This window comes from Pan paniscus, chromosome 2, assembly GCF_029289425.2.
Source record: "Pan paniscus chromosome 2, NHGRI_mPanPan1-v2.0_pri, whole genome shotgun sequence".
Classification (NCBI taxonomy): domain Eukaryota; kingdom Metazoa; phylum Chordata; class Mammalia; order Primates; family Hominidae; genus Pan; species Pan paniscus.
Genome location: NC_085926.1, coordinates 111852971 through 111872617, shown reverse-complemented (window position 1 = coordinate 111872617; position 19647 = coordinate 111852971). Strand labels below are relative to the sequence as shown.

Genomic DNA, 19647 nt, shown 5'->3' with positions numbered 1-19647 from the left:
TACAACTACAAGAGATAATGTTGTTGTTTTTTTTAAAAAAAGGAGAGCCGATGAACAACACATGTAAGATTACATTTACTTTTTTTAAAAAAGAGCAAAACTATACATTTATATATGCATGCCTGTATGTAAATACAAAGAAAGGAAGTCTGAAAAGATACATACCAAACTGATAGCATTTGCCTCTAGAAAGAAAATGGAATTGGGGATTATGGGTATGGAATGAAGATGTTAGTTCTGAAACTGTTTGATGATCTTGTTAAAAAAATGAAAAGGTATATTATGTATTAATTGTAAAACTAAGAATATTTAAGTCTTCCTCTTTCCTTCCTGAACAGTTCAGCCCTAAAGTTATTGGTGGAAAAGAGAAAAGTAGGCATCCACACTAGGAGTGTGGGAGGCAAGAGAGGCTAAAAAAGTAGCCTAAAGCAGAGTGTCAAAACCAGATAAGAATGAAGAGGTCAGCCAGGCGCGGTGGCTCATGCTGGTAATCCCGACACTTTGGGCGGCCAAGGCAGGCAGATTACCTGAGCTCAGGAGTTCAAGACCAGCCTGGCCAACATGGTGAAACCCCGTCTCTACTAAAAATACAAAAATTAGCTGGGCATGGTGGCGGGCACCTGTAATCTGAGCTACTTGGGAGGCTGAGGCAGGAGAATTGCTTGAACCTGGGAGGTGGAGGTTGCAGTGAGCCGAGATCATGCCATTGCACTCCAGCCTGGTTGACAAGAGTGAAACTCTGCCTCAAAAAAAAAAAAAAAAAAAAGGAAGAGGTCATCCCGTGTGGAGTGTCAGAGCCCAAATGAGTAACAGCCTCCACATATGGGGATGACATGGAGAACTGTATTAGAACAAGAATGGGGTGAAAAAAGTATGGAGGAGGAGCACGAGTCAGAGCTCAAGGAGGGTGACCACATAAAGAGGTAGCTTTGTGTGTGGTGTCAAGTGTCAAAGACCAAACATGGTGAAGAGTGGCCACAAATGAGCACGCCCTACAATGACATGTCAGAACCAGAGCAGGTGAGGGTGGCATAGTGTTACAGAGCTCATGAAGGTGGTCTTGTGCTGGAGTATCAGAGCCTGAGCAGGGTGGGGACAGCAACCACACATAGTGACAAACTGGCACAAGCAGGGAACAGAGGGTGTCCCTGTAGAGGGCAATCTGGCAGAGGGTAAAGCAACTTGGCATGGAGTATCAGCCTAAGCAGGATAGAGTCGGTTTGTTTGTTTTTTGTTTTTTTTTTTTGAGACGGAGTCTCACTCTGTCACCCAGGCTGGAGTGCAGCGGCGCGGTCTTGACTCACTGCAACCTCCACCCCCCGGGTTCAAGCGATTCTTCTGCCTCCGCCTCCTGAATAGCTGGGATTACAAGTGTGTACCACCATGCCCAGCTAATTTTTGTATTTTTAGTAGAGACGGGGTTTCACCATTTTGGCCAGGCTGGTCTCGAACTCCTGACTGCGTGATCCACCCTCCTCAGCCTCCCAAAGTACTGGGATTACAGGTGTGAGCAACTGCACCCGGCCGAGAATTTTTACATGATAAGAGCCTCTGTGTCATGGTGTGATGGGCAGCAACCTGATTCTAAGTGTCAGAAACCAACTCAGGCAATGAGGCATCCATGTGGGAGAGGGGTGGCAGTGGAGATGAAGATTGGTTATACAAAGGCCCAGTGGTTAAATAAGTAACTATATTAAGGATAATGGGAGCCTGATTTATCACAGCCAGGGAAGGGAGTTACAAATATGGAAAGGAAGAAAACAAAAATAAACTCTGTGGTGTTAGATGGGACTTGGAGGTCCTGATGTGAATTTATAAATCACGTGATTACATAAATCACGCCTGTAATTTATGTTTTAGATGGATGGATGGATAGATGAACAGATGTATAAGTGAGTGTATATATGTGTATGCATTATGCATATGTGTGTGTGATTATATACATTTAATGTACACCATTATTATACCCCCTTAAAGGGTTTGAAAACAGTGATGCCCCTCCCCCAACCCCATAGCAATGAACACACTGGCTTCTTTCAGTTTCCCCTAAAAGAAACTAGGACACCTTGGAGAAATGGTTGATCCCAGGGCTGGGGGAGGGAAAGCCTGAAACATCTTGGGCCAGAAAAATAGGTAAATGCTCAAACACACTGAGAATACTCAAAAGGATACTGGAGCCAGCTTGAAGGGGCTCCCACTGACCAAATTTGGGACAATGTGAGCATCAAAATAAATAATGATAGTAATGGCTTATAATTCATTGAATAAGATAAGAAATCACCAGTTCATACTGACATAAGTAAATGAATGAATAAATTCAAAGTATGGTAAGAATGGTATATCTGCATAGTTTCAAAATACCTTTCCCCAGGCTGGGCGCGGTGGCTCACACCTGTAATCCCAGCACTTTGGGAGGCCAAGGTGAGCGGATCGCCTGAGGTCAGGAGTTCAAGACCAGCCTGACCAAAATAGTGAAACCCCATCTCTACTAAAAATACAAAAAGATAAGCTGGGCATGGTGGTGTATGCCTGTAATCCCAGCTACTTGGGAGGCTGAGGCAGGGGAATCGCTTGAACCCAGGAGGCGGAGGTTGCAGTAAGCGAAGATCACACCATTGCACTTGAGCCTGGGCAATAAAAACAAAACTTCGTCTCTAAAAAAAAAAAAAAACCTTTCCCCAAAATACTTATTACTACAAAGGAAAATAGATTATACTAAAGTCTGCAGACACCACCTTAATCGAATGTTCAAAGTAAATATCACCAGTAATGGTAGAAGTTAAAAGCATGTGCCATCTGATAGGACGTAGTGGTGAGAGCAGAGCATCATTTCCATGTATTTCTTCCAAAATTACACAACCTAAATTTAATCACATGAGAACATCAGACAAACACAAATTGAGAGATATCCTACAAAATAACTGACCTGTAAACTTTAAAAGTATCAAGGACATAAAAGTCAAGAAAAGACTAAGGAGCTCTTCCAGGAAATTAAAGAGCATGATAACTAAATGTAATGTGTAATCCTGAACTGAGTCTGTTTGCTATAAAGGATATTATTGGGATAGTTATGGAAATTGAATGGGATCTAAGAACTGAATGGCAGTAACAGATCAGTGTTAATTTTTCGATGTTGAATTATATTGTGGTTATATAGAAAAATGTCTTTGTTGGAAGTACATGCCAGAATATCTAAGGTGATGGAGGATCAAGGTGAGAATTTATTCTCAATTAGTGCAGGAGCAAAAGCTCTTTGTACTGCATTTGCAAGTGTTCTATAGGGATAAGACTGTTTAAAAATAAAAATAGCCAGGCTCAGTGGTGCACACCAGAAGTCCCAGCTACTTGGGAAGCTAAAGTTGGAGGATCGCATGACCCCAAATGCTCGAGGCTGGCCTGTGCAACATGGCAAGACCCTGTCTCTAAAAAAAGAGTAAGATAAAATTTCAAGTGAATTTAGAAGAATCTCCACAAGATTAAAAAGTACAATTACAAAGATTTAATATCATGGTACTAACTCTCTCTCCCCTCCTCCCCCAAAACTCTCCCTGTCTCTTTTTCTCCCTCCCTACCCCTCCTCTTTTTTTCTCTTTCCTTTTTTTTTCTTTCTTTCCTTCCTCTCCTTCTTTATTCTTTTTCTTTCTCATCACTACACCTCTAATGTCTCTCACACAGGGCCCTAACCAATTTTCCAGGTGGTTAAGAAATATTCTTGATATATCCCCACTAAGAAATGGCAGACATTGTAGGTGAATAATAAAAATTATGTCAGTTAAAGATAATTGCCATTTTTTAAAAAAAGAATACAGTGGTTAGTGTTTATGTGTATGCTATCCAAATCTCTGTTCACCAGGAGCATTTTTTATTAGTTGCTATTGTGCAGTTACTACTGACTGAAAAATACTCATGGGATTATTAGAGTATTTAGAAATAAGGACATTGTGCTAATGTTACCCTGCCTAGAAATGAAAAATATGAGTGAAAGTTATCTGTAAACTATAAAGTACAAAAAAGTCAGCAGTCATTTAAAGTTAACCACTAATATAACTGCATACAGAATTCTAGTATTAAACATATGTGTATCAGATATTCCTAACTCCAGGAAGAACTGCCTAATTTCCCAACATTGATGATGAGTATGAGGCAGATTTTCTTCACATTATGTAATATAACAAAGATAGAAAAGTTTTTCACCTTTTCACTTTCTGTAACTATCTGGATAGCATTTGGGATGAGTCGAGCAGTTTTCTCCTTGGTCATGAAGGTTATATTCTTTAAAGCAATAGAAATCTAAACACAGAAAAAAATTTTTTAATGTATTTTTCAGAAATATACACAATACAAAATGCCAAGTATCCCATCAATCTAATCCAGAATATTCAACTTCACAGTTGAATATTCTTCAGGTTTTTCGACCTGAAGGAGTTAATAAGTACACACTTGTATTCTCTGAGAAAAACAGGGTAAGCAGTTTGCCCTGCAGTATTCTCCCCCAACAACTCCTCTATCTAACATTAGTATAAAGTTTGAAAAGACATGTGGGTGTTCATGCTCCACATTAACACACAAACAAAAATCAGACAGTCTGTCACTTAAGACATGGTTTTGGCAGCCATTAAGATATATGTTCAAGCTTTTTTTCAATTAAAATATCTTTCTCTAACTATACTGGAGCTCAATGTATTAAATCAGAAAAATATATTATACACTTATATATACCACACATGTTTGTATTTACATGCACACTAGTTTAGATGCGCAAATATATATAAATTTACTTTGGAATCATCTAAAGTAGAGTTTTTGGAAGAACTGTATGTATCTCTATGCAATTATTTGTATCAACAAATCAAATGCAAAATGTCTTACTGTAGTTTCCCATCTGAAGATGTTGCTATAGAAACATAGCCAGTTTTCTGAAAGGTATAGTCGTCCCTGAAGCAAAATGTCCCTCTGAAGAGCACAAGCATAATCTATATACACAAAAATAAGATACAGCTTATTCACGAAAATCTGAGAAATTAATAGACCTTATACTATATTTCAACAGATGGAAAGTCATCACTTTTTGTTCATTAGTTCATTCATTCATTCCTTCATCTACTTTGGACACCATATGTCAGATATTTTGCTGTGTACTAGGATTAGCAGAAATGGCTCTTGCCTTCATGGAACACAATGTAAGGGAAGGCAGAAAATAAACAAATATAAAAATAAATATGATAATGACCCAAGTGTAGAGAAAGCTATGAGAGCATAGGCAGGTATGAGGAGGGCAGGGCAGAGAGTGTGCATCAGGAAGGATTCTCCTAAAAAAAACTGATCTTTAACGTGAAAAGATCAATAAAGGGTCAGAAGGATCATAAGGGAACAGCACATGCAAAGGCCTTTTGGTAGAAAGAAACACAGCACATTTGAGGAACTATTAGATCTTTGGGCTGGAGAAGCTGGAGAAGCTACATCATGTAAAGTCTCACAAGCCATAGTAGACTGTGGTTGTCATGAGATGCCACCGATGACCTTTAAGTGGAAGGAACAGGAACAGATGTATATATTTAAAGATTACTTTATTCACATTGTGAGAATGAATTATGATAAATCAGTTGGAAGTCCAGAGAAAAGTTGATGGTGACTCAGACCAGAAGGTGACCATAGTAAGAGACAGAGTAGTTAGATTAAGACATATTTAGGAGGTAGTACTGATGGTGAATTGGTGATTGATTAGATGTTAGACAAAAGTAAAGAGGGGTCAAAGATGACTCAGAAAATTGTATACATTTTAAGTCAGTTTCAAAGTTGTTTCTCTCAGCTGGGCTGGGCACAGTGGCTCACGCCTGTAATCTCAACACTTTGGGAGGCCGAGGCCAGCGGATCACTTGAATTCTGAAGTTCGAGACCAACCTGGCCAACATGGGGAAACCCTGTTTCTACTAAAAACACAAAAATTAGCCGTGGTGGTGGGCACCTGTAATCCCAGCTACTCGGGAGGCTGAGGCGGGAGAATCTCTTGAACCTGGAAGGTGATGGTTGCACTGAGCCGAGATCGTGCCACTCCACTCCAGGAAGCGAGACTCCGTCTCCAAAAAAAAAAAAAGTTGATTCTCTCCACCTCACCACTAAAATCCAGCAAAATCAAGTCTGCCTGCCAAACAAGTTAATACCATACCTTTAAGGTTAAGATCTGGCTCTGTGGAGAATGTAAACTGTACTGCTAAATTATTAGTAATATAAGATACAAAGGGCAGCTATGAGGAGATTTAGCTTAACTGCTAAATTTTAAAACTCTATAAACTAATTAGCAATATTAGGTAGATGTTGAATAAATCTCAAAATGTTTCCACTTAGTCATGTTAAATGTCTAAGCAAATACTAAAAATTGAGCAAAGTAATTCAGTCTTTCACAATGCTTCCATCAGCAAAACAAAAGTGAGGTGCCACCAAACAGAATTTTCTTGTAAATAATTAAGCAGGTTAGGTTACCCATTAACTAGTATTCATCACTAAAACAGAGATTGGGCTAAAGGTCACCTTGAAATATCCTGAAATTTTTTTCCAAACCACCAAACCATTTTATCAATTCAATGTTTCTCAAACTTCAGATCAGAAATACCTGGCTGACTTACTAAAACACATATTGCGGCCGAGTGTGGTGGCTCACACCTGCAATCCCAGTACTTTGGGAGGCCAAGGCGGGCAGATCACCCGAGGTCAGGAGTTTGAGACCAGCCTGGCCAACATGGTGAAACCTCATCTCTACTAAAAATACAAAAATTAGCCAGGTATGGTGGCGGGCACCTGTAATTCCAGCTACTCGGGAGGCCGAGGCATGAGAATCACTTGAACGCGGGAGGCAGAGGTTACAGTGAGCTGAGATCATGCCATTGCACTCCAGCCTGGGCAACAGAGTGAGAGTCTGTCTCCAAAAAATAAAATAAAATAAAAAACACATAGTGCTAGGCCTCTGCCCCAAGGTTTCTGATTAAATAGTTCTGGGTTGCGTCTGTGTGTCTAACAAGCTCTCAGGTACTGACAGTGTTGCTAGTCTGTGGACCACACTTTGAGAACCACTGTATTATTTTACATTAACTATGTTCAAAGGCATAGTAACTACTTAGATTATTTAACGAAGACTATTTGATATATATCAGCAGACTTTTTTGAGTGTTTTTTGTTGTTGCTGTTGTTGTTGTTGTTGTTTTGAAACAGGGTCTCGCTCTGTCGCCCAGGCTAGAGTGCAATGGCGCGATCTCAACTCACTGCAACCTCCGCCTTCTGGGTTCAAGCGATTCTCATGTCTCAGTCTACCGAGTAGCTGGGACTAAAAGCGTGCGCCACCACACCTGGCTAATTTTTTTTTTTTTTTTTTTTTTTTTTTTTTTTAGATGGAGTCTTGCTCTGTCGCCCAGGCTGGAGTGCAGTGGCGTGATCTCGGCTCACTGCAAGCTCCGCCACCCAGGTTCACGCCATTCTCCTGCCTCAGCCTCCCGAGTAGCTGGGACTATAGGCGCTGGCCACCATGCCTGGCTAATTTTTTTTTTTTTTTTTTTTTGTATTTTTAGTAGACACAGGGTTTCACTGTGTTGCCCAGGCTGGTCTTGAACTCCTGGCCTCAAGCGATCTGCCTGCCTCGGCCTCTCAAAGTGCTGGGATTACAGGTGTGAGCCACCATGCCCAGCGTCAGTGGTTTTTAAAAATGGACTCCCTAAAATGGATATGTTTTATTGTAATAAATTTATACTTCAATACAATTGATTTTTTTTTTAATGGCTTCTTGGCTGGGTGCAGTGGCTCAGGCTTGTAATCCCAGCACTCTGGGAGGCCAAGTCAGGAAGATCACTTGAGATCAGGAGTTCAAGACCAGCCTGGCCAACATGGAGAAACCTCATCTCTACTAAAAATACAAAAATTAACCAGACGTGGTGGTGCGTGCCTGTAATCCCAGCTACTCGGGAGGCTGAGACACGAGAATCACTTGAACCTGGGAGGTGGAGGTTGCAGTGAGCCGAGATCACACCGCTGCACTCCAGCCTGGGCGACAGGGCGAGACTCTATCTCAAAAAAAAAAAAAAAAAAAAAAAAAGAAGTATGAAAAAAAAAGAATGAAGTGGATTCATAGTAGTGCAAATAGCAAATAAAAAAGAGATCTAAGCAAGATTCAAAACAATAATCACAGTCTGTTCCCATTTAAGTTTTTTTCTATATATATAATCCTAAATACATATAGAAATTTTCTGAAATTATACCTAAGAAATTACTAACAGTGGTTATCTCCCAGGAAGAACATTGAAGTGGTCTTGGTTGTAAGGATCACTCACTTTTCACTTTTCACTTTATGTCCTTATGTAGCATTTGCAAATTTTATCATGGGACTGTATTACTTCCAATAAACAATGTTTTTAAAAATTGCTTTAATTCATTATGATATTTATTGAGCTGAACTGTCTAGAAATTCATCGAGTTCTAGACACTGAATTAAACATTTCCTAATAGTACCAAAAATCTAAGAAATTCATATAAATAAATGTTTTTGTTTTTGTTTGAGACAAAGTCTTGTTCTGTCACCCAGGCTGGAGTGCAAGTGCACTGGCGTGATCTCTCCTTACTGCAACCTCCACCTCCTGGGCTCAAGCAATCCTCCCACCTCAGCTTCCTAAGTAGCTGGGACTACAGGTGCGTGCCACCATGTCCATCTGATTTTTTTTGCTGTTATTGTTGGTTGTTTTTTTTTTTTTTTTTTTTTTTTGAGACAGAGTCTCACTCTGTTGCCCAGGCTGGAGTGCAGTGGCACAATCTTGGCTGACTGCAAGCTCCGCCTCCCAGGTTCACACCATTCTCCTGCCTCAACCTCCCAAGTAGCTGGGACTACAGGCATCCACCACCACACCTGGCTAATTTTTTGTATTTTTTGTAGAAACGGGGTTTCACCCTGTTAACCAGGATCTCCTGACCTCATGATCCGCCCGCCTCGGCCTCCCAAAGTGCTGTAGAGACAAGGTCTCACTACGTTGTCCAGGATGATCTCGAACTCCTGGGCTCAAGCAAGCCACCCGCCTCAGCCTCCCAAAGTGTTGGGATTACAGGCATGAGCCACCACACCCAACCTAAATAAATGTTTTCAATTAAATATATACTAAAACTAAAACTTAGCTCTGTAGTTTTATTGTCATGAGTATGTATTAAGCTTATAGTAAAAAATAAAGCACTTTTAAAAGAAAAATGATTAAATTTTTCCTCTTAAAGCCTACTTCAAAAAAAAAATCCATGTGAACAATTACACAAATAATGATTTAGCCCTAGAACATTTGTGAAGTTTCTCTATGAGTACATCTGTTAGAAAGTGTATTTTTCTGGAGGTAGTTAATATATATTGAACATCAAGTTTAAATTTTCCCTCCAATTTGATGCACCAAAATCATTGTGAGAAATCATTTCTTTTTAGTTATATTTTCTTAGTACTTAATATTCCTGTGTGTGTGTGTGTGTGTGTGTGTGTGTGTGTGTGTGTGTCTTTTATTTATTTATTTATTTGTTGAGCCAAGGTCTCGCTTTGTTGCCCAGGCTGGTCTCGAACTCCTGGCCTCAGGCAATCCTCCCACCTCAGCCTCCCAAAGTGCTGGGATTACAGGTATCAGCCACTGCACCCAGCCAAAAAAAAAAAAAAAATTCTTATAAATCAAAAATCACTCCTCCCCGAATTGCAATTGAGTTTTCCATTGTCTAATTAGGAAGATGCTGCTTATCTTTTTTTAAATTTTTAATTATTATGGATACTGAATGGTTGTGTTTATGGAGTAATGTGATATACTGGAATAAGCACATATTTTGTAATGATCAAATCAAAGTAATTGAGATATCATCACCTCAACTATTTATCATATCTTTGTATTAGAAACATCCCAATTCCACTCTTTTGGCTATTTTGAAATATACAATAAATTACTGTTAACTATAGTCTCCCCATGTGATACTGAACACTAGATCTTATTCTTTCTATCTAACTGTATTCTTGTACCCATTAACCATCTCCTTTTTATCTTCCCTTCATAGTACCTTTCCCAGCCCTCTGGTAACCATCATTCTACTCTCTCTCTCTTTTTTTTTTGAGGGGGGGTGTGGGGGTGGGTCAGGGTATCACTCTGTTGCCCAGGGTAGAGTGAAGTGACACCACCATAGCTCACTGCAGTCTCCAATTCCTGGGCTCAGTGATTCTCTCATCTCAGCCTCTTGAGCAGCTGGGACTGCAGGCACATACCACCACACCTGGCTAATTTTTTTTTTTTATAATACAGACAGGATCTCACTATGTTGACCAGGTTGGTCTGGAACTCCTGGGCTCAAGCAATGTTCCTGCCTCAGTCTCCCAATGTGCTGGGATAACAGGCATGAGTCACCACACCTGGCATCATTCTACTCTATCTCCATGAGATCAATTTCTTTTTAGCTCCCACATATGAGTCAGAACATGGGATATCTGTCTTCTTGTGCCTGGCTTATTTCATTTAACATAATGTCCTCCAGTTCCATCCACACTGTTGCAAATGACAGCATTTCATTCTTTTTTATGGCTCAATAATATTTCATTGCATTTATGTACCACAGTTTCTTTATCCATTCATCCATTGATGGCTACTTAGGTTGATTCCATATCTTCGGTATCGTCAATAGTGCTACAATAAACATGAATGTGCAGATATCTCTTCAATATATTGATTTCCTTTCTTTTGGATATCTACCCAGAAATGGGATTGCTGGATCATAAGGATGATGCTTATCTTGAAAATTATATTCTGTCTAGCATAAAGGCTTAAATGTTATTACATATACTGTCACTTATCAGTTTTCTTTTTATAATGAGGTAATAAAACTTTTTTTTGAAAATTTCTATTTTACCTGCTATCAGCCTCTCTGTATCAGGTAGATGTGTGAACTGTCTTCTGTATTCCTCATTCCTGTCTTTATAGGTGGAACTTGAAATCTGCAACAATAAAAAGATTACATTTCTGTCTAATTGTAATTATAGTGTCCTAGAAAATAAATATCAAGTGGAATTTAAAATCATATGCTTTCTATGCAATATTTTGTATGTCCTTATATAAATAAACATTTCAAAAACACCAAAAAGAAGCAAAGAAGACTTCCAGCATGATGAGATGAGGAGTTTGGCAATCCCCTCTGCAAAAGCAAATATATAACTAGAAAAAAAACTGTCAAAAATAATCATCTCAAACGATGGAAAATGACCAAAGGCATACAATACAATCAACTGAGAAGCATTTGTTCATGAAAATCCACTGAACTTAGGTAAGGATGGTGGAAGTCTGTGGCACTCATTCCTGGGCCTGTTGCCATTACCCTTCTTCCTTCACCTGTTAAGTCTTTGTGGTAGTTCTTTGGGGGTGGGAACAGATCATGAAAACTGGCAGCTATCTTGACAGAGAGGGTTGAGCTGTGATTTGGATTGGAGGCAGAAAATCTATGCCCAGGAGTGAAAGGGAAAACTCTGTACCAATCCAAGCAAGTGTGCGGGTCCAGTACCAATTGGAGCAAGCAGAATGGCAAACTAGCAAGGAGCTTAGAAAGATCTTGAAGGAGAGGAAGCCATAGATGGGCCTGATAAACTAGTCACATATTCCTAGCTGAACAAAAGCTCCAATGTGCGTAACACAAACTAGAGAAAGCCCAAGCTATCCACACATTTCCTGGCCAAAGACACAAGAGGTCTCAGGGGAACATAAAAAACTGGGACAAACTTAAAAATGGCCACATTTTTTTAAATGGCCAGAGCTTTGAATACATTCCCCAATCTACACACAGATCTGTCAATAGAAGGGAAAAGCCTTACTGGCTCTATGGATTTAAGTACATTGAGTACATCATTGGCTGACATAAGAGGTGATCCCTAGGAAGCCAGGGAACAACAACCATAATAAACAGAGCAGACACATGCCACAGGACAAACAGATTTCATAAATTTACTCTAGGCAAATTATTAAACAAACAAGCAAACAAAAATCAGCAATGACAACCCATGGGACAGGAGGGAATGCAATCAGAATCCAGAGATGCTGCAATATATTATCTAAATTGTCAATATTCCAACAAAAATTATAAGACATGCAAAGAAACAGGAAAATTTGACTCATACTAAGGAAAGAAAAAAACAGAACAAAAAACAGAAATAGCCTTTGAGGGTCCCCAGACATTGAATTTTGCAGACAAAGATATCAAATCAGTTATTATAAATATGTTCAAAAAACAAAGAGAACCATGCTTAAAGAACTAAAGGAAAGTATGACAACAATGACTCAACAAGTAAAGAACCTAAGCAAATAGATTTTTTACAAAAAATTGTAAAGAAACAGACATTCTGGGGTTGAAAACTACAATCAAATAAAAAATTCACTAGAGGGTCTCAACAGCAAATTCAAAATGACAGAAAGAATACGTGAACTTAAGGATAGATTAGTAAAAATTATCAAATTCAAAGGACAGAAAGGACAAAGACTTAAGAAAATGAACAGACTCTCAGAGACCTACGGGACAACATCAAAGAAACCAAAATACATGTGATGGGAGTATCAGAAGGAAAAAGGGGAAGATAGAAAAATATTTGAAGAAATAATGGTCATAAGTTTCCAAATTTGATGGAAAACATTAATGTATACATCAAAGAAACTCAATGAATCCCAAGCAGGATAAACACAGAGAGTCATGCTAAGACATGACTCAAACTGCTGAACAACAAAGAAGAAATCCTGAAACGAGCAAGAAAAAAATTGACTCACCACATACAGTTGAAAAACAGTATAATTTGCGGGTGACTCCTCATCATTAACAATGGAGAGAACAGACCTGCTTTACAAGAAATACTAAAGGAAGTCCGAGCCTGGCGTAGTGGCACATGCATCCCTATAATTCCAGCAATTTGGAAGGCCAAGGTGGGTGGATCACCTAAAGTCAATAGTTCAAGACCGGCCTGGCCAAAATAGTGAAACCCCATCTCTACTAAAATACAAAAATTAGCCGGGTGTGGTGGTGCATGCCTGTGATCCCAGCTACTCGTGGGGCTGAGGCAGGAGAATCTTTTGAACCCTGGATGCAGAAGTTGCAGGGAGCCCAGATCGCACCACTGCACTCCAGCCTGGATGACAGTGAGACTCTGTCTCCAAAAAAATTAAAATTAAAATTAAAATTAAAAATAAAGTCCTTCAAGCTGCAAGGAAATTACATATGATAACTCAAATTCACCAGAAGAAATTAAAACCGCCAGAAATATAAATACATGGGTATTTTTAAAAGACTACGTAAATCTATTTTCTCATTTCTCTCTTAATATCTTTAAAAGACATAAGGGTCGGCCAGGCATGACGGCTCACGCCTGTAATCCCAGCACTTTGGGAGGCCAAGGCAGGTGGATCATGAGGTCAGGAGTTCAAGACCAGTCTGGCCAAGATGGTGAAACCCCATCTCTACTAAAAATACAAAAAAATTAGCCAGGCAGGGTGGCAGGCGCCTGTAATCTCAGCTACTCGGGAGGCTGAAGCAGGAGAATCGCTTGAACTCGGAGGGCGGAGGTTGCAGTGAGCCAAGATCGTGCCACTGCACTCCAGCCTGGGCAACAGAGTGAGACTCCATCTCAAAAAAAAAAAAGACATAAGGGTCTACAAAGCAGTAATCATAACACTGTATTGCTGGGTTTATGGGATAATAACATTAGTTGAAGCAAAGGTTCAATATTTTAGCAGAATTAAATTAATATGAATCTGAAGAATACTGTACTCTCTTGAGCAATCACTAAAAACAACCCTCAAAAAATTTTAAATCAAAAGGAATTAAAATGTCACCTTAAAAAATATGTATTTGACACATAAAGAAGGGGAACAGAAGAACAAAAGAAGATATAAAACATATGGAACATAAATAGCAAAATGGTTATTTGTAAATCTAACCATATTATAACTACATTAAATGTAAATGGAATAAACACAGAAATTGTCAAACTAGATAAAACATAGAACCAACTATATTTTATCTACAAGAGACACACACCTTAGTTACAAAAACACAACAAAGTTGAAAGTAAAAGGATGAGAAAAAGATATACCATGCAAACAGTAATCACAAGAGAATCTGAGTGGCTCTATTACTTTTTAGCTGAAATACTGCTAGACTAAGAGAGATTTCATAATAATAAAAGGGTCAATATATGAGGAAGATAATCATAAATGCATAAACAACAGAACCCCAAAATGCATGAAGCAAAAATGACAGAACTGCAAGAACAGACCATTCAATAAGTTGGAGGTATCAATATCCCATTCTTAATAATTGATAGAATGACTACACAGAAAACCAGCAAGGATATAAGAGACTTGAACATTTTCCACCAACTACACCTAACTGGCATTTATAAAACACTCCATCCAACAACTGCAAAATACACATTTTTTTCAAGCACGCATGGAACATTCTCCAGAACAGACCATATGCTAGGCCACAAAACAAGTTTCAGTAAATTTGAAAGGATTAAAGCCACATAAACTATGTTCTCTATGAACACAGAATAAAATTAGAGATCAACAACACAAGGACTGGAGCCCAACTTCAAATCATCTTAATCCTTACAAATGGAAAGGACAATTCCAGATTGCTTGACAGCTGTATATGAAAATCCTCCCTGGAAGAACACATCACTCTAGGACTCAAAATGCTGCCACAAAAATAATGGAAAATAGAGAAGAAAGGATAAGAGACTGATAATACAGTGAGGAGGTCTAATACACGTGTAAACAAAGTCCCAGGAGAAAATGAGGTAGATGCAATATTTGAAACAATAAAAATTTTTTTAAAATTTAACATTTGAAGTTTCTGTCCTCAAAGACCCCAATTTCTTCTTTTCTTGTAGTTCTCTAAAATCATTTTCAAAAATAGCATCTTCCTATTCTAAGTGATTTGAACACTTTTTTGTGCATATTTATATATGTAAATACAGTAAAACTCAATAAACCATCTTGCAGTCCAAAAATCCTAACAGTTGGCTTCCAATCAAAAATGGTCTGAACGGTCTCAGTGATTCAGTATCTGTGGCACACTCCATAGCCTCACAAGCAGATTTTTTAATGAGTTTTGGTAGTTGCTATGGTTTGAATATGGTTTGTCCCCATCAACACTCATGTTGCAGCTTGGTCCTCAATGTAATGGTATTGAGAGGTGGTAGGAACTTTAAGAGGTGTTTGGATTATGAGGGATCCCTCATGAAGGGCTTAATACCATCTTGTGGGAGTGCTCTCTGGGTCTGGATTAATTACCAAAAGAGCAGGTTATTATAAACCAAGGTTGCCTCTCATGCTTTGTCTCTTTCAAACGTGTTCCCACCATGTGATGGCATCCATCATATTATGATGCAACATGAGACCCTGGCCGGATGAGACCACCTGATCTTGAACTTTCCATCCTCCAGAACCATGAGCCAAATAAATCTCCTTTCTATATAAATTACCCAGTCTAGGTGTTCTGTTATAGCAACAGAAAACAGGGTAAGACAAAAAATTGGGACCAAGAAGTAGGGCTGTTGCTATTACAATACCTGAAAATGTGGTAGCAGCTTTGGAACTGGGTGATGGTTAGAGGCTGGAAGAATTTGGAGGAGCAGGCTAGAAAAAGCCTAGATTGCTATAAATGGGTCATTAAGAGAAATTCTGGTGATGGCTTAGAAAACAAGAAGATTAGGGAAAGTCTGAAACTTCTTAGAGATTACTTAAGTGGTTGTGAACAGAACGTCCGTAGAAATGTGGACAGTAAAGGCCATTCTGAAGAGGGCTCTGATGGAAATGAGGAATATCTTATTGGGAACTGGAGCAAATGTCATTATATAAAATAGCAAAGAACTTGGTGGCATTGTATCCATGTCCTAGGGCTTTGGGGATGGCCAAACCTGAGAGGGCTGAAGGGATTAATGCCATCTTTTGGGAGTGCTCTCTGGGTCTGGATTAATTACCCAAAGAATTTAATTACCAAAGCTATGATTTCTGGAAGAAGAAATATCTAAGCAGCTTTGAAAAGAAAAAATAAAATAGGCCGGCGTGGTGGCTCATGTCTGTAATCCCAGCAATTTGGGAGGCCGAGGTGGGCAGATCACCTGAGGTCAGGAGTTTGAGACCAGCCTGGCCAACATGTGGAAACCCCGTCTTTACTAAAAATACAAAAATTAGCCGAGCGTGGTGGTGCACGCCTGTAATCCCAGCTACTTAGGGGGCTGAGGCAGGGAGAATCACTTGAACCCGGGAGGCAGAGGTTGCAGTGAGCCAAGATCATCCCATTGCACTCCAGCCTGGGTGACAGAGTGAGACTCCATCTCAAAATTAAAATAAAGTATCTAGGCAGCAAAGCACTCAACATGCTGCATGGCTGCTTTTAGCCACTTACAGTAAAATGAGAGAGAGAATACTTATTTAAAGACAGAATTTATAATTCAAAGGGAAGCAGAGCATAAAAATTTGGAAAATTCACAGCCTGACCATGTGGTAGAGCATGAAAGAGCATTTTCAGGAGAGGATCTAGAGACTATTTGGAGATTAATATAGCTAAAAGGGACCTTCTGCAGGGGCAGAGGTGCAGAGAGCCTCCCCTAGAATAATGCTCAGCAGAAATGTGGGGTCAGGGCTACCACTGGGACCCCAAAAGGGTAGAATACTGAGGAGAGTGCAATACCTGCCTGGGAAAGCTACAGGCACCAGTGTGCAACTGCAACTCATGACAGAAGTGATGTGGGCTGCACCTAGCAAAATCATGGAGGCAGGGCTGCCTGAGGCCCGAGTTCCATACCAACATGGCACTTACTTTAAAAAATTGAGATATAAGTCACATACTATAGAATTCACCCTTTTGCAATGCACAAGTCAGTGATTTTGGTATACTCACAAAACTGTGCAATCATCACCACTATATAATTCCAGAAAACTTTTATCATGCTGAAAAGAAATCCTATACCCATTAGCAGTTACTCTCCATTTCCCCCTCCACCCAGGTCCTAACAACACTAATCTACTTTCTATCTCTATGGATTTGCTAATTCTGGAAATTTCATATTAATGGAACAGACACAAAGGCCCACAATAGTGCAATCAATGATATGCACTCTTGTGGCCCTTTGTGTCTGTAGCCTATCACTCAGCATTATGTAGGTATTCAAGGTTCGTCTATGTTGCAGCATGAATCATTACTTCATTCTAGCTTATGGATGAATAATATTTCATTATACAAATATACTACATTTTATCTATGCATTCATCAATTGATTAATGTTCAAGTTGTTTCAACTTTTTGCTTATTATGAATAATGCTGTTATGAATATTCATGTAAAAATGTTTATGCGAACATATTTAAATTCTCTGGGGTATATATCTAAGAGAAGAATTGCTGGGTCATATAGTAACTCTGTTTAAATTTTTAGGAAGTGCCAAACTATTTTCCAAAATGCCTGTACCATTTTACGTTCCCACCAGCAATGTATGAGAGTTTTAACTTCTCCACATCCTCACCAAATCTAATCTCTATCTTTCTTATTACAGCCATCTGAATGGGTGTAAAATGGCATTCCCATTGTGTTGCAGGAAGTCAGGAACCCCGAACGGAGGGACCGGCTGAAGCCATGGCAGAAGAACATAAATTGTGAAGATTTCATGGACATTTATTAGTTCCCCAAATTAATACTTTTATAATATCTTACACCTGTCTTTACTGCAATCTCTGAACATAAATTGTGAAGATTTCATGGATACTTATCACTTCCCCAGTCAATACCCTTGTGATTTCCTATGCCTGTCTTTACTTTAATCTCTTAATCCCGTCATTTTCATAAACTGAGGAGGATGTATGTCACCTCAGGACCCTGTGATGATTGCGTTAACTGCACAAATTGTTTGTAGAGCATGTGTGTTTGAACAATATGAAATCTGGGCGCCTTGAAGAAAGAACAGGATAACAGCAATGTTCAGGAAACAAGAGAGATAACCTTAAACTCTGACTGTCAGTGAGCCAGGCGGAACAGAGCCATATTTCTCTTCTTTCAAAAGCAAATGGGAGAAATATCGCTGAATTCTTTTTCTCAGCAAGGAACATCCCTGAGAAAGAGAATGTGTCCCTGAGGGTAGGCCTCTGAAATGGCCGCTTTAGGAGCAGCTCTCTTTTACAGTCACAGCTGTAGGGATGAAATAAGCCCCAGTCTCCCGTGGCACTCCTAGGCTTATTAGGACAAGGAAATTCCCACCTAATAAATTTTGGTCAGACTGGTTGTCTGCTCTCAAACCCTGTCTCCTGATAAGATGTTATCAATGACAACGTGTGCCTGAAACTTCATTAGCAATTCTAATTTTGCCCTGGTCCTGTGGTCCTGTGATCTCACCCTGCCTCCATTTGCCTTGTGATATTCTATTACCTTGTGAAGCATGTGATCTCTGTGACCCACACCCTATTTGTGCACTCCCTCCCCTTTTGAAAATCACTAATAAAAACTTGCTGGTTTTACGGCTCGAGGGCATCACGGAACCTACTGACATGTGATGTCTCCCCCGGACACCCAGCTTCAAAATTTCTCTCTTTTGTACTCTGTCCCTTTATTTCTCAGACCAGCTGACACTTAAGGAAAATAGAAAAGAACCTACATGACTATTGGGGGCAGGTTCCCCAATACCATTGTAGTCCTGATTTACATTTACCTCGTAACTATTGATGTTGGACATGTTTTCATGTGTTTATTGGGTATTTCTATACCTCTGGAGAAATGTCTATTAACATTTTGGCCATTTTTAATTGGTTTGTCTTTTTATTATTGAGCTATGTAAGAGTTCTTTACACATTCTAGTACAAGTCCCTTATCCAATATTTGCAGATATTTTCTCATTCTGTAGGTGATCTTTTCATTTTCTTAATGAATTCCTTGAAGCACAGAAATTTTTATTTTTTATTTTTTAGAAATGGGGTCTCACTTTGTTGCCCAGGATGGAGGGAAGTGGCTATTCACAGGCACGATCATAGCACAGTGCAGCCTCAAACTCCTGGCCTCAAGTGAACTCCCACCTCAGCCTCCTAAGTAGCTGGGAAGACAGGCACACACCACCAAACATGGCTCTAATTTTAATGAGGTCCAATTTATCTATTTTTTTCTCTTGTCACTTGAGATTTTCATGTCATATCTAAGAAACTATTGCCTAATCCAAAGTTCATGAAGATTTAAACCTATGTTTTCTTCTAAGAGTTTTAGTTTTAGCTCTTACATGTAAGTCTATGATATATTTCAAGTTGATTCGTGTATATGGTGTGAAGTAAGGGTCCAAATTCATTCCTTTGCATGTGTATATCTAGTTGTATCATTTGTGGAAAAGACTAATCTTTCCCTCATTAAATTGTTTTGACACTCAAAAATCAATTTATCATAAACTTAAGGGTTTATTTCTGAACTCTCAATTCTACTCCCTTAACACATAAGTCTATTTTTTTCTGTTTTCTTTTTTTTTTTTTTTTAAGATGGAGTTTCGCTCTTGTTGCCCCAGGCTGTAGTGCAATGGCATGATCTCGGCTCACTGCAACCTCTGCCTCCTGGGTTCAAGCAATTCTCCTGCCTCAGCGTCCCGAGTAGCTGGGATTAC

General features: G+C 39.3%; 1 protein-coding gene across 2 annotated transcripts in view; it reads right to left on the bottom strand.

The window, feature by feature from the left end:
• Positions 1–19647, bottom strand: part of GRAMD1C (GRAM domain containing 1C) — a 108170-nt gene that overhangs the window by 66772 nt on the left and 21751 nt on the right. For both annotated transcript variants that reach the window (XM_034957113.3, XM_003825114.5), the window contains exons 3-5: positions 10891–10975; positions 4870–4973; positions 4195–4290 (exon numbers count right to left, since the gene is read on the bottom strand). In XM_034957113.3, the coding sequence (XP_034813004.1) occupies positions 4195–4290; positions 4870–4973; positions 10891–10975 (285 nt within the window). The remainder of the gene's footprint in view (positions 1–4194; positions 4291–4869; positions 4974–10890; positions 10976–19647) is intronic.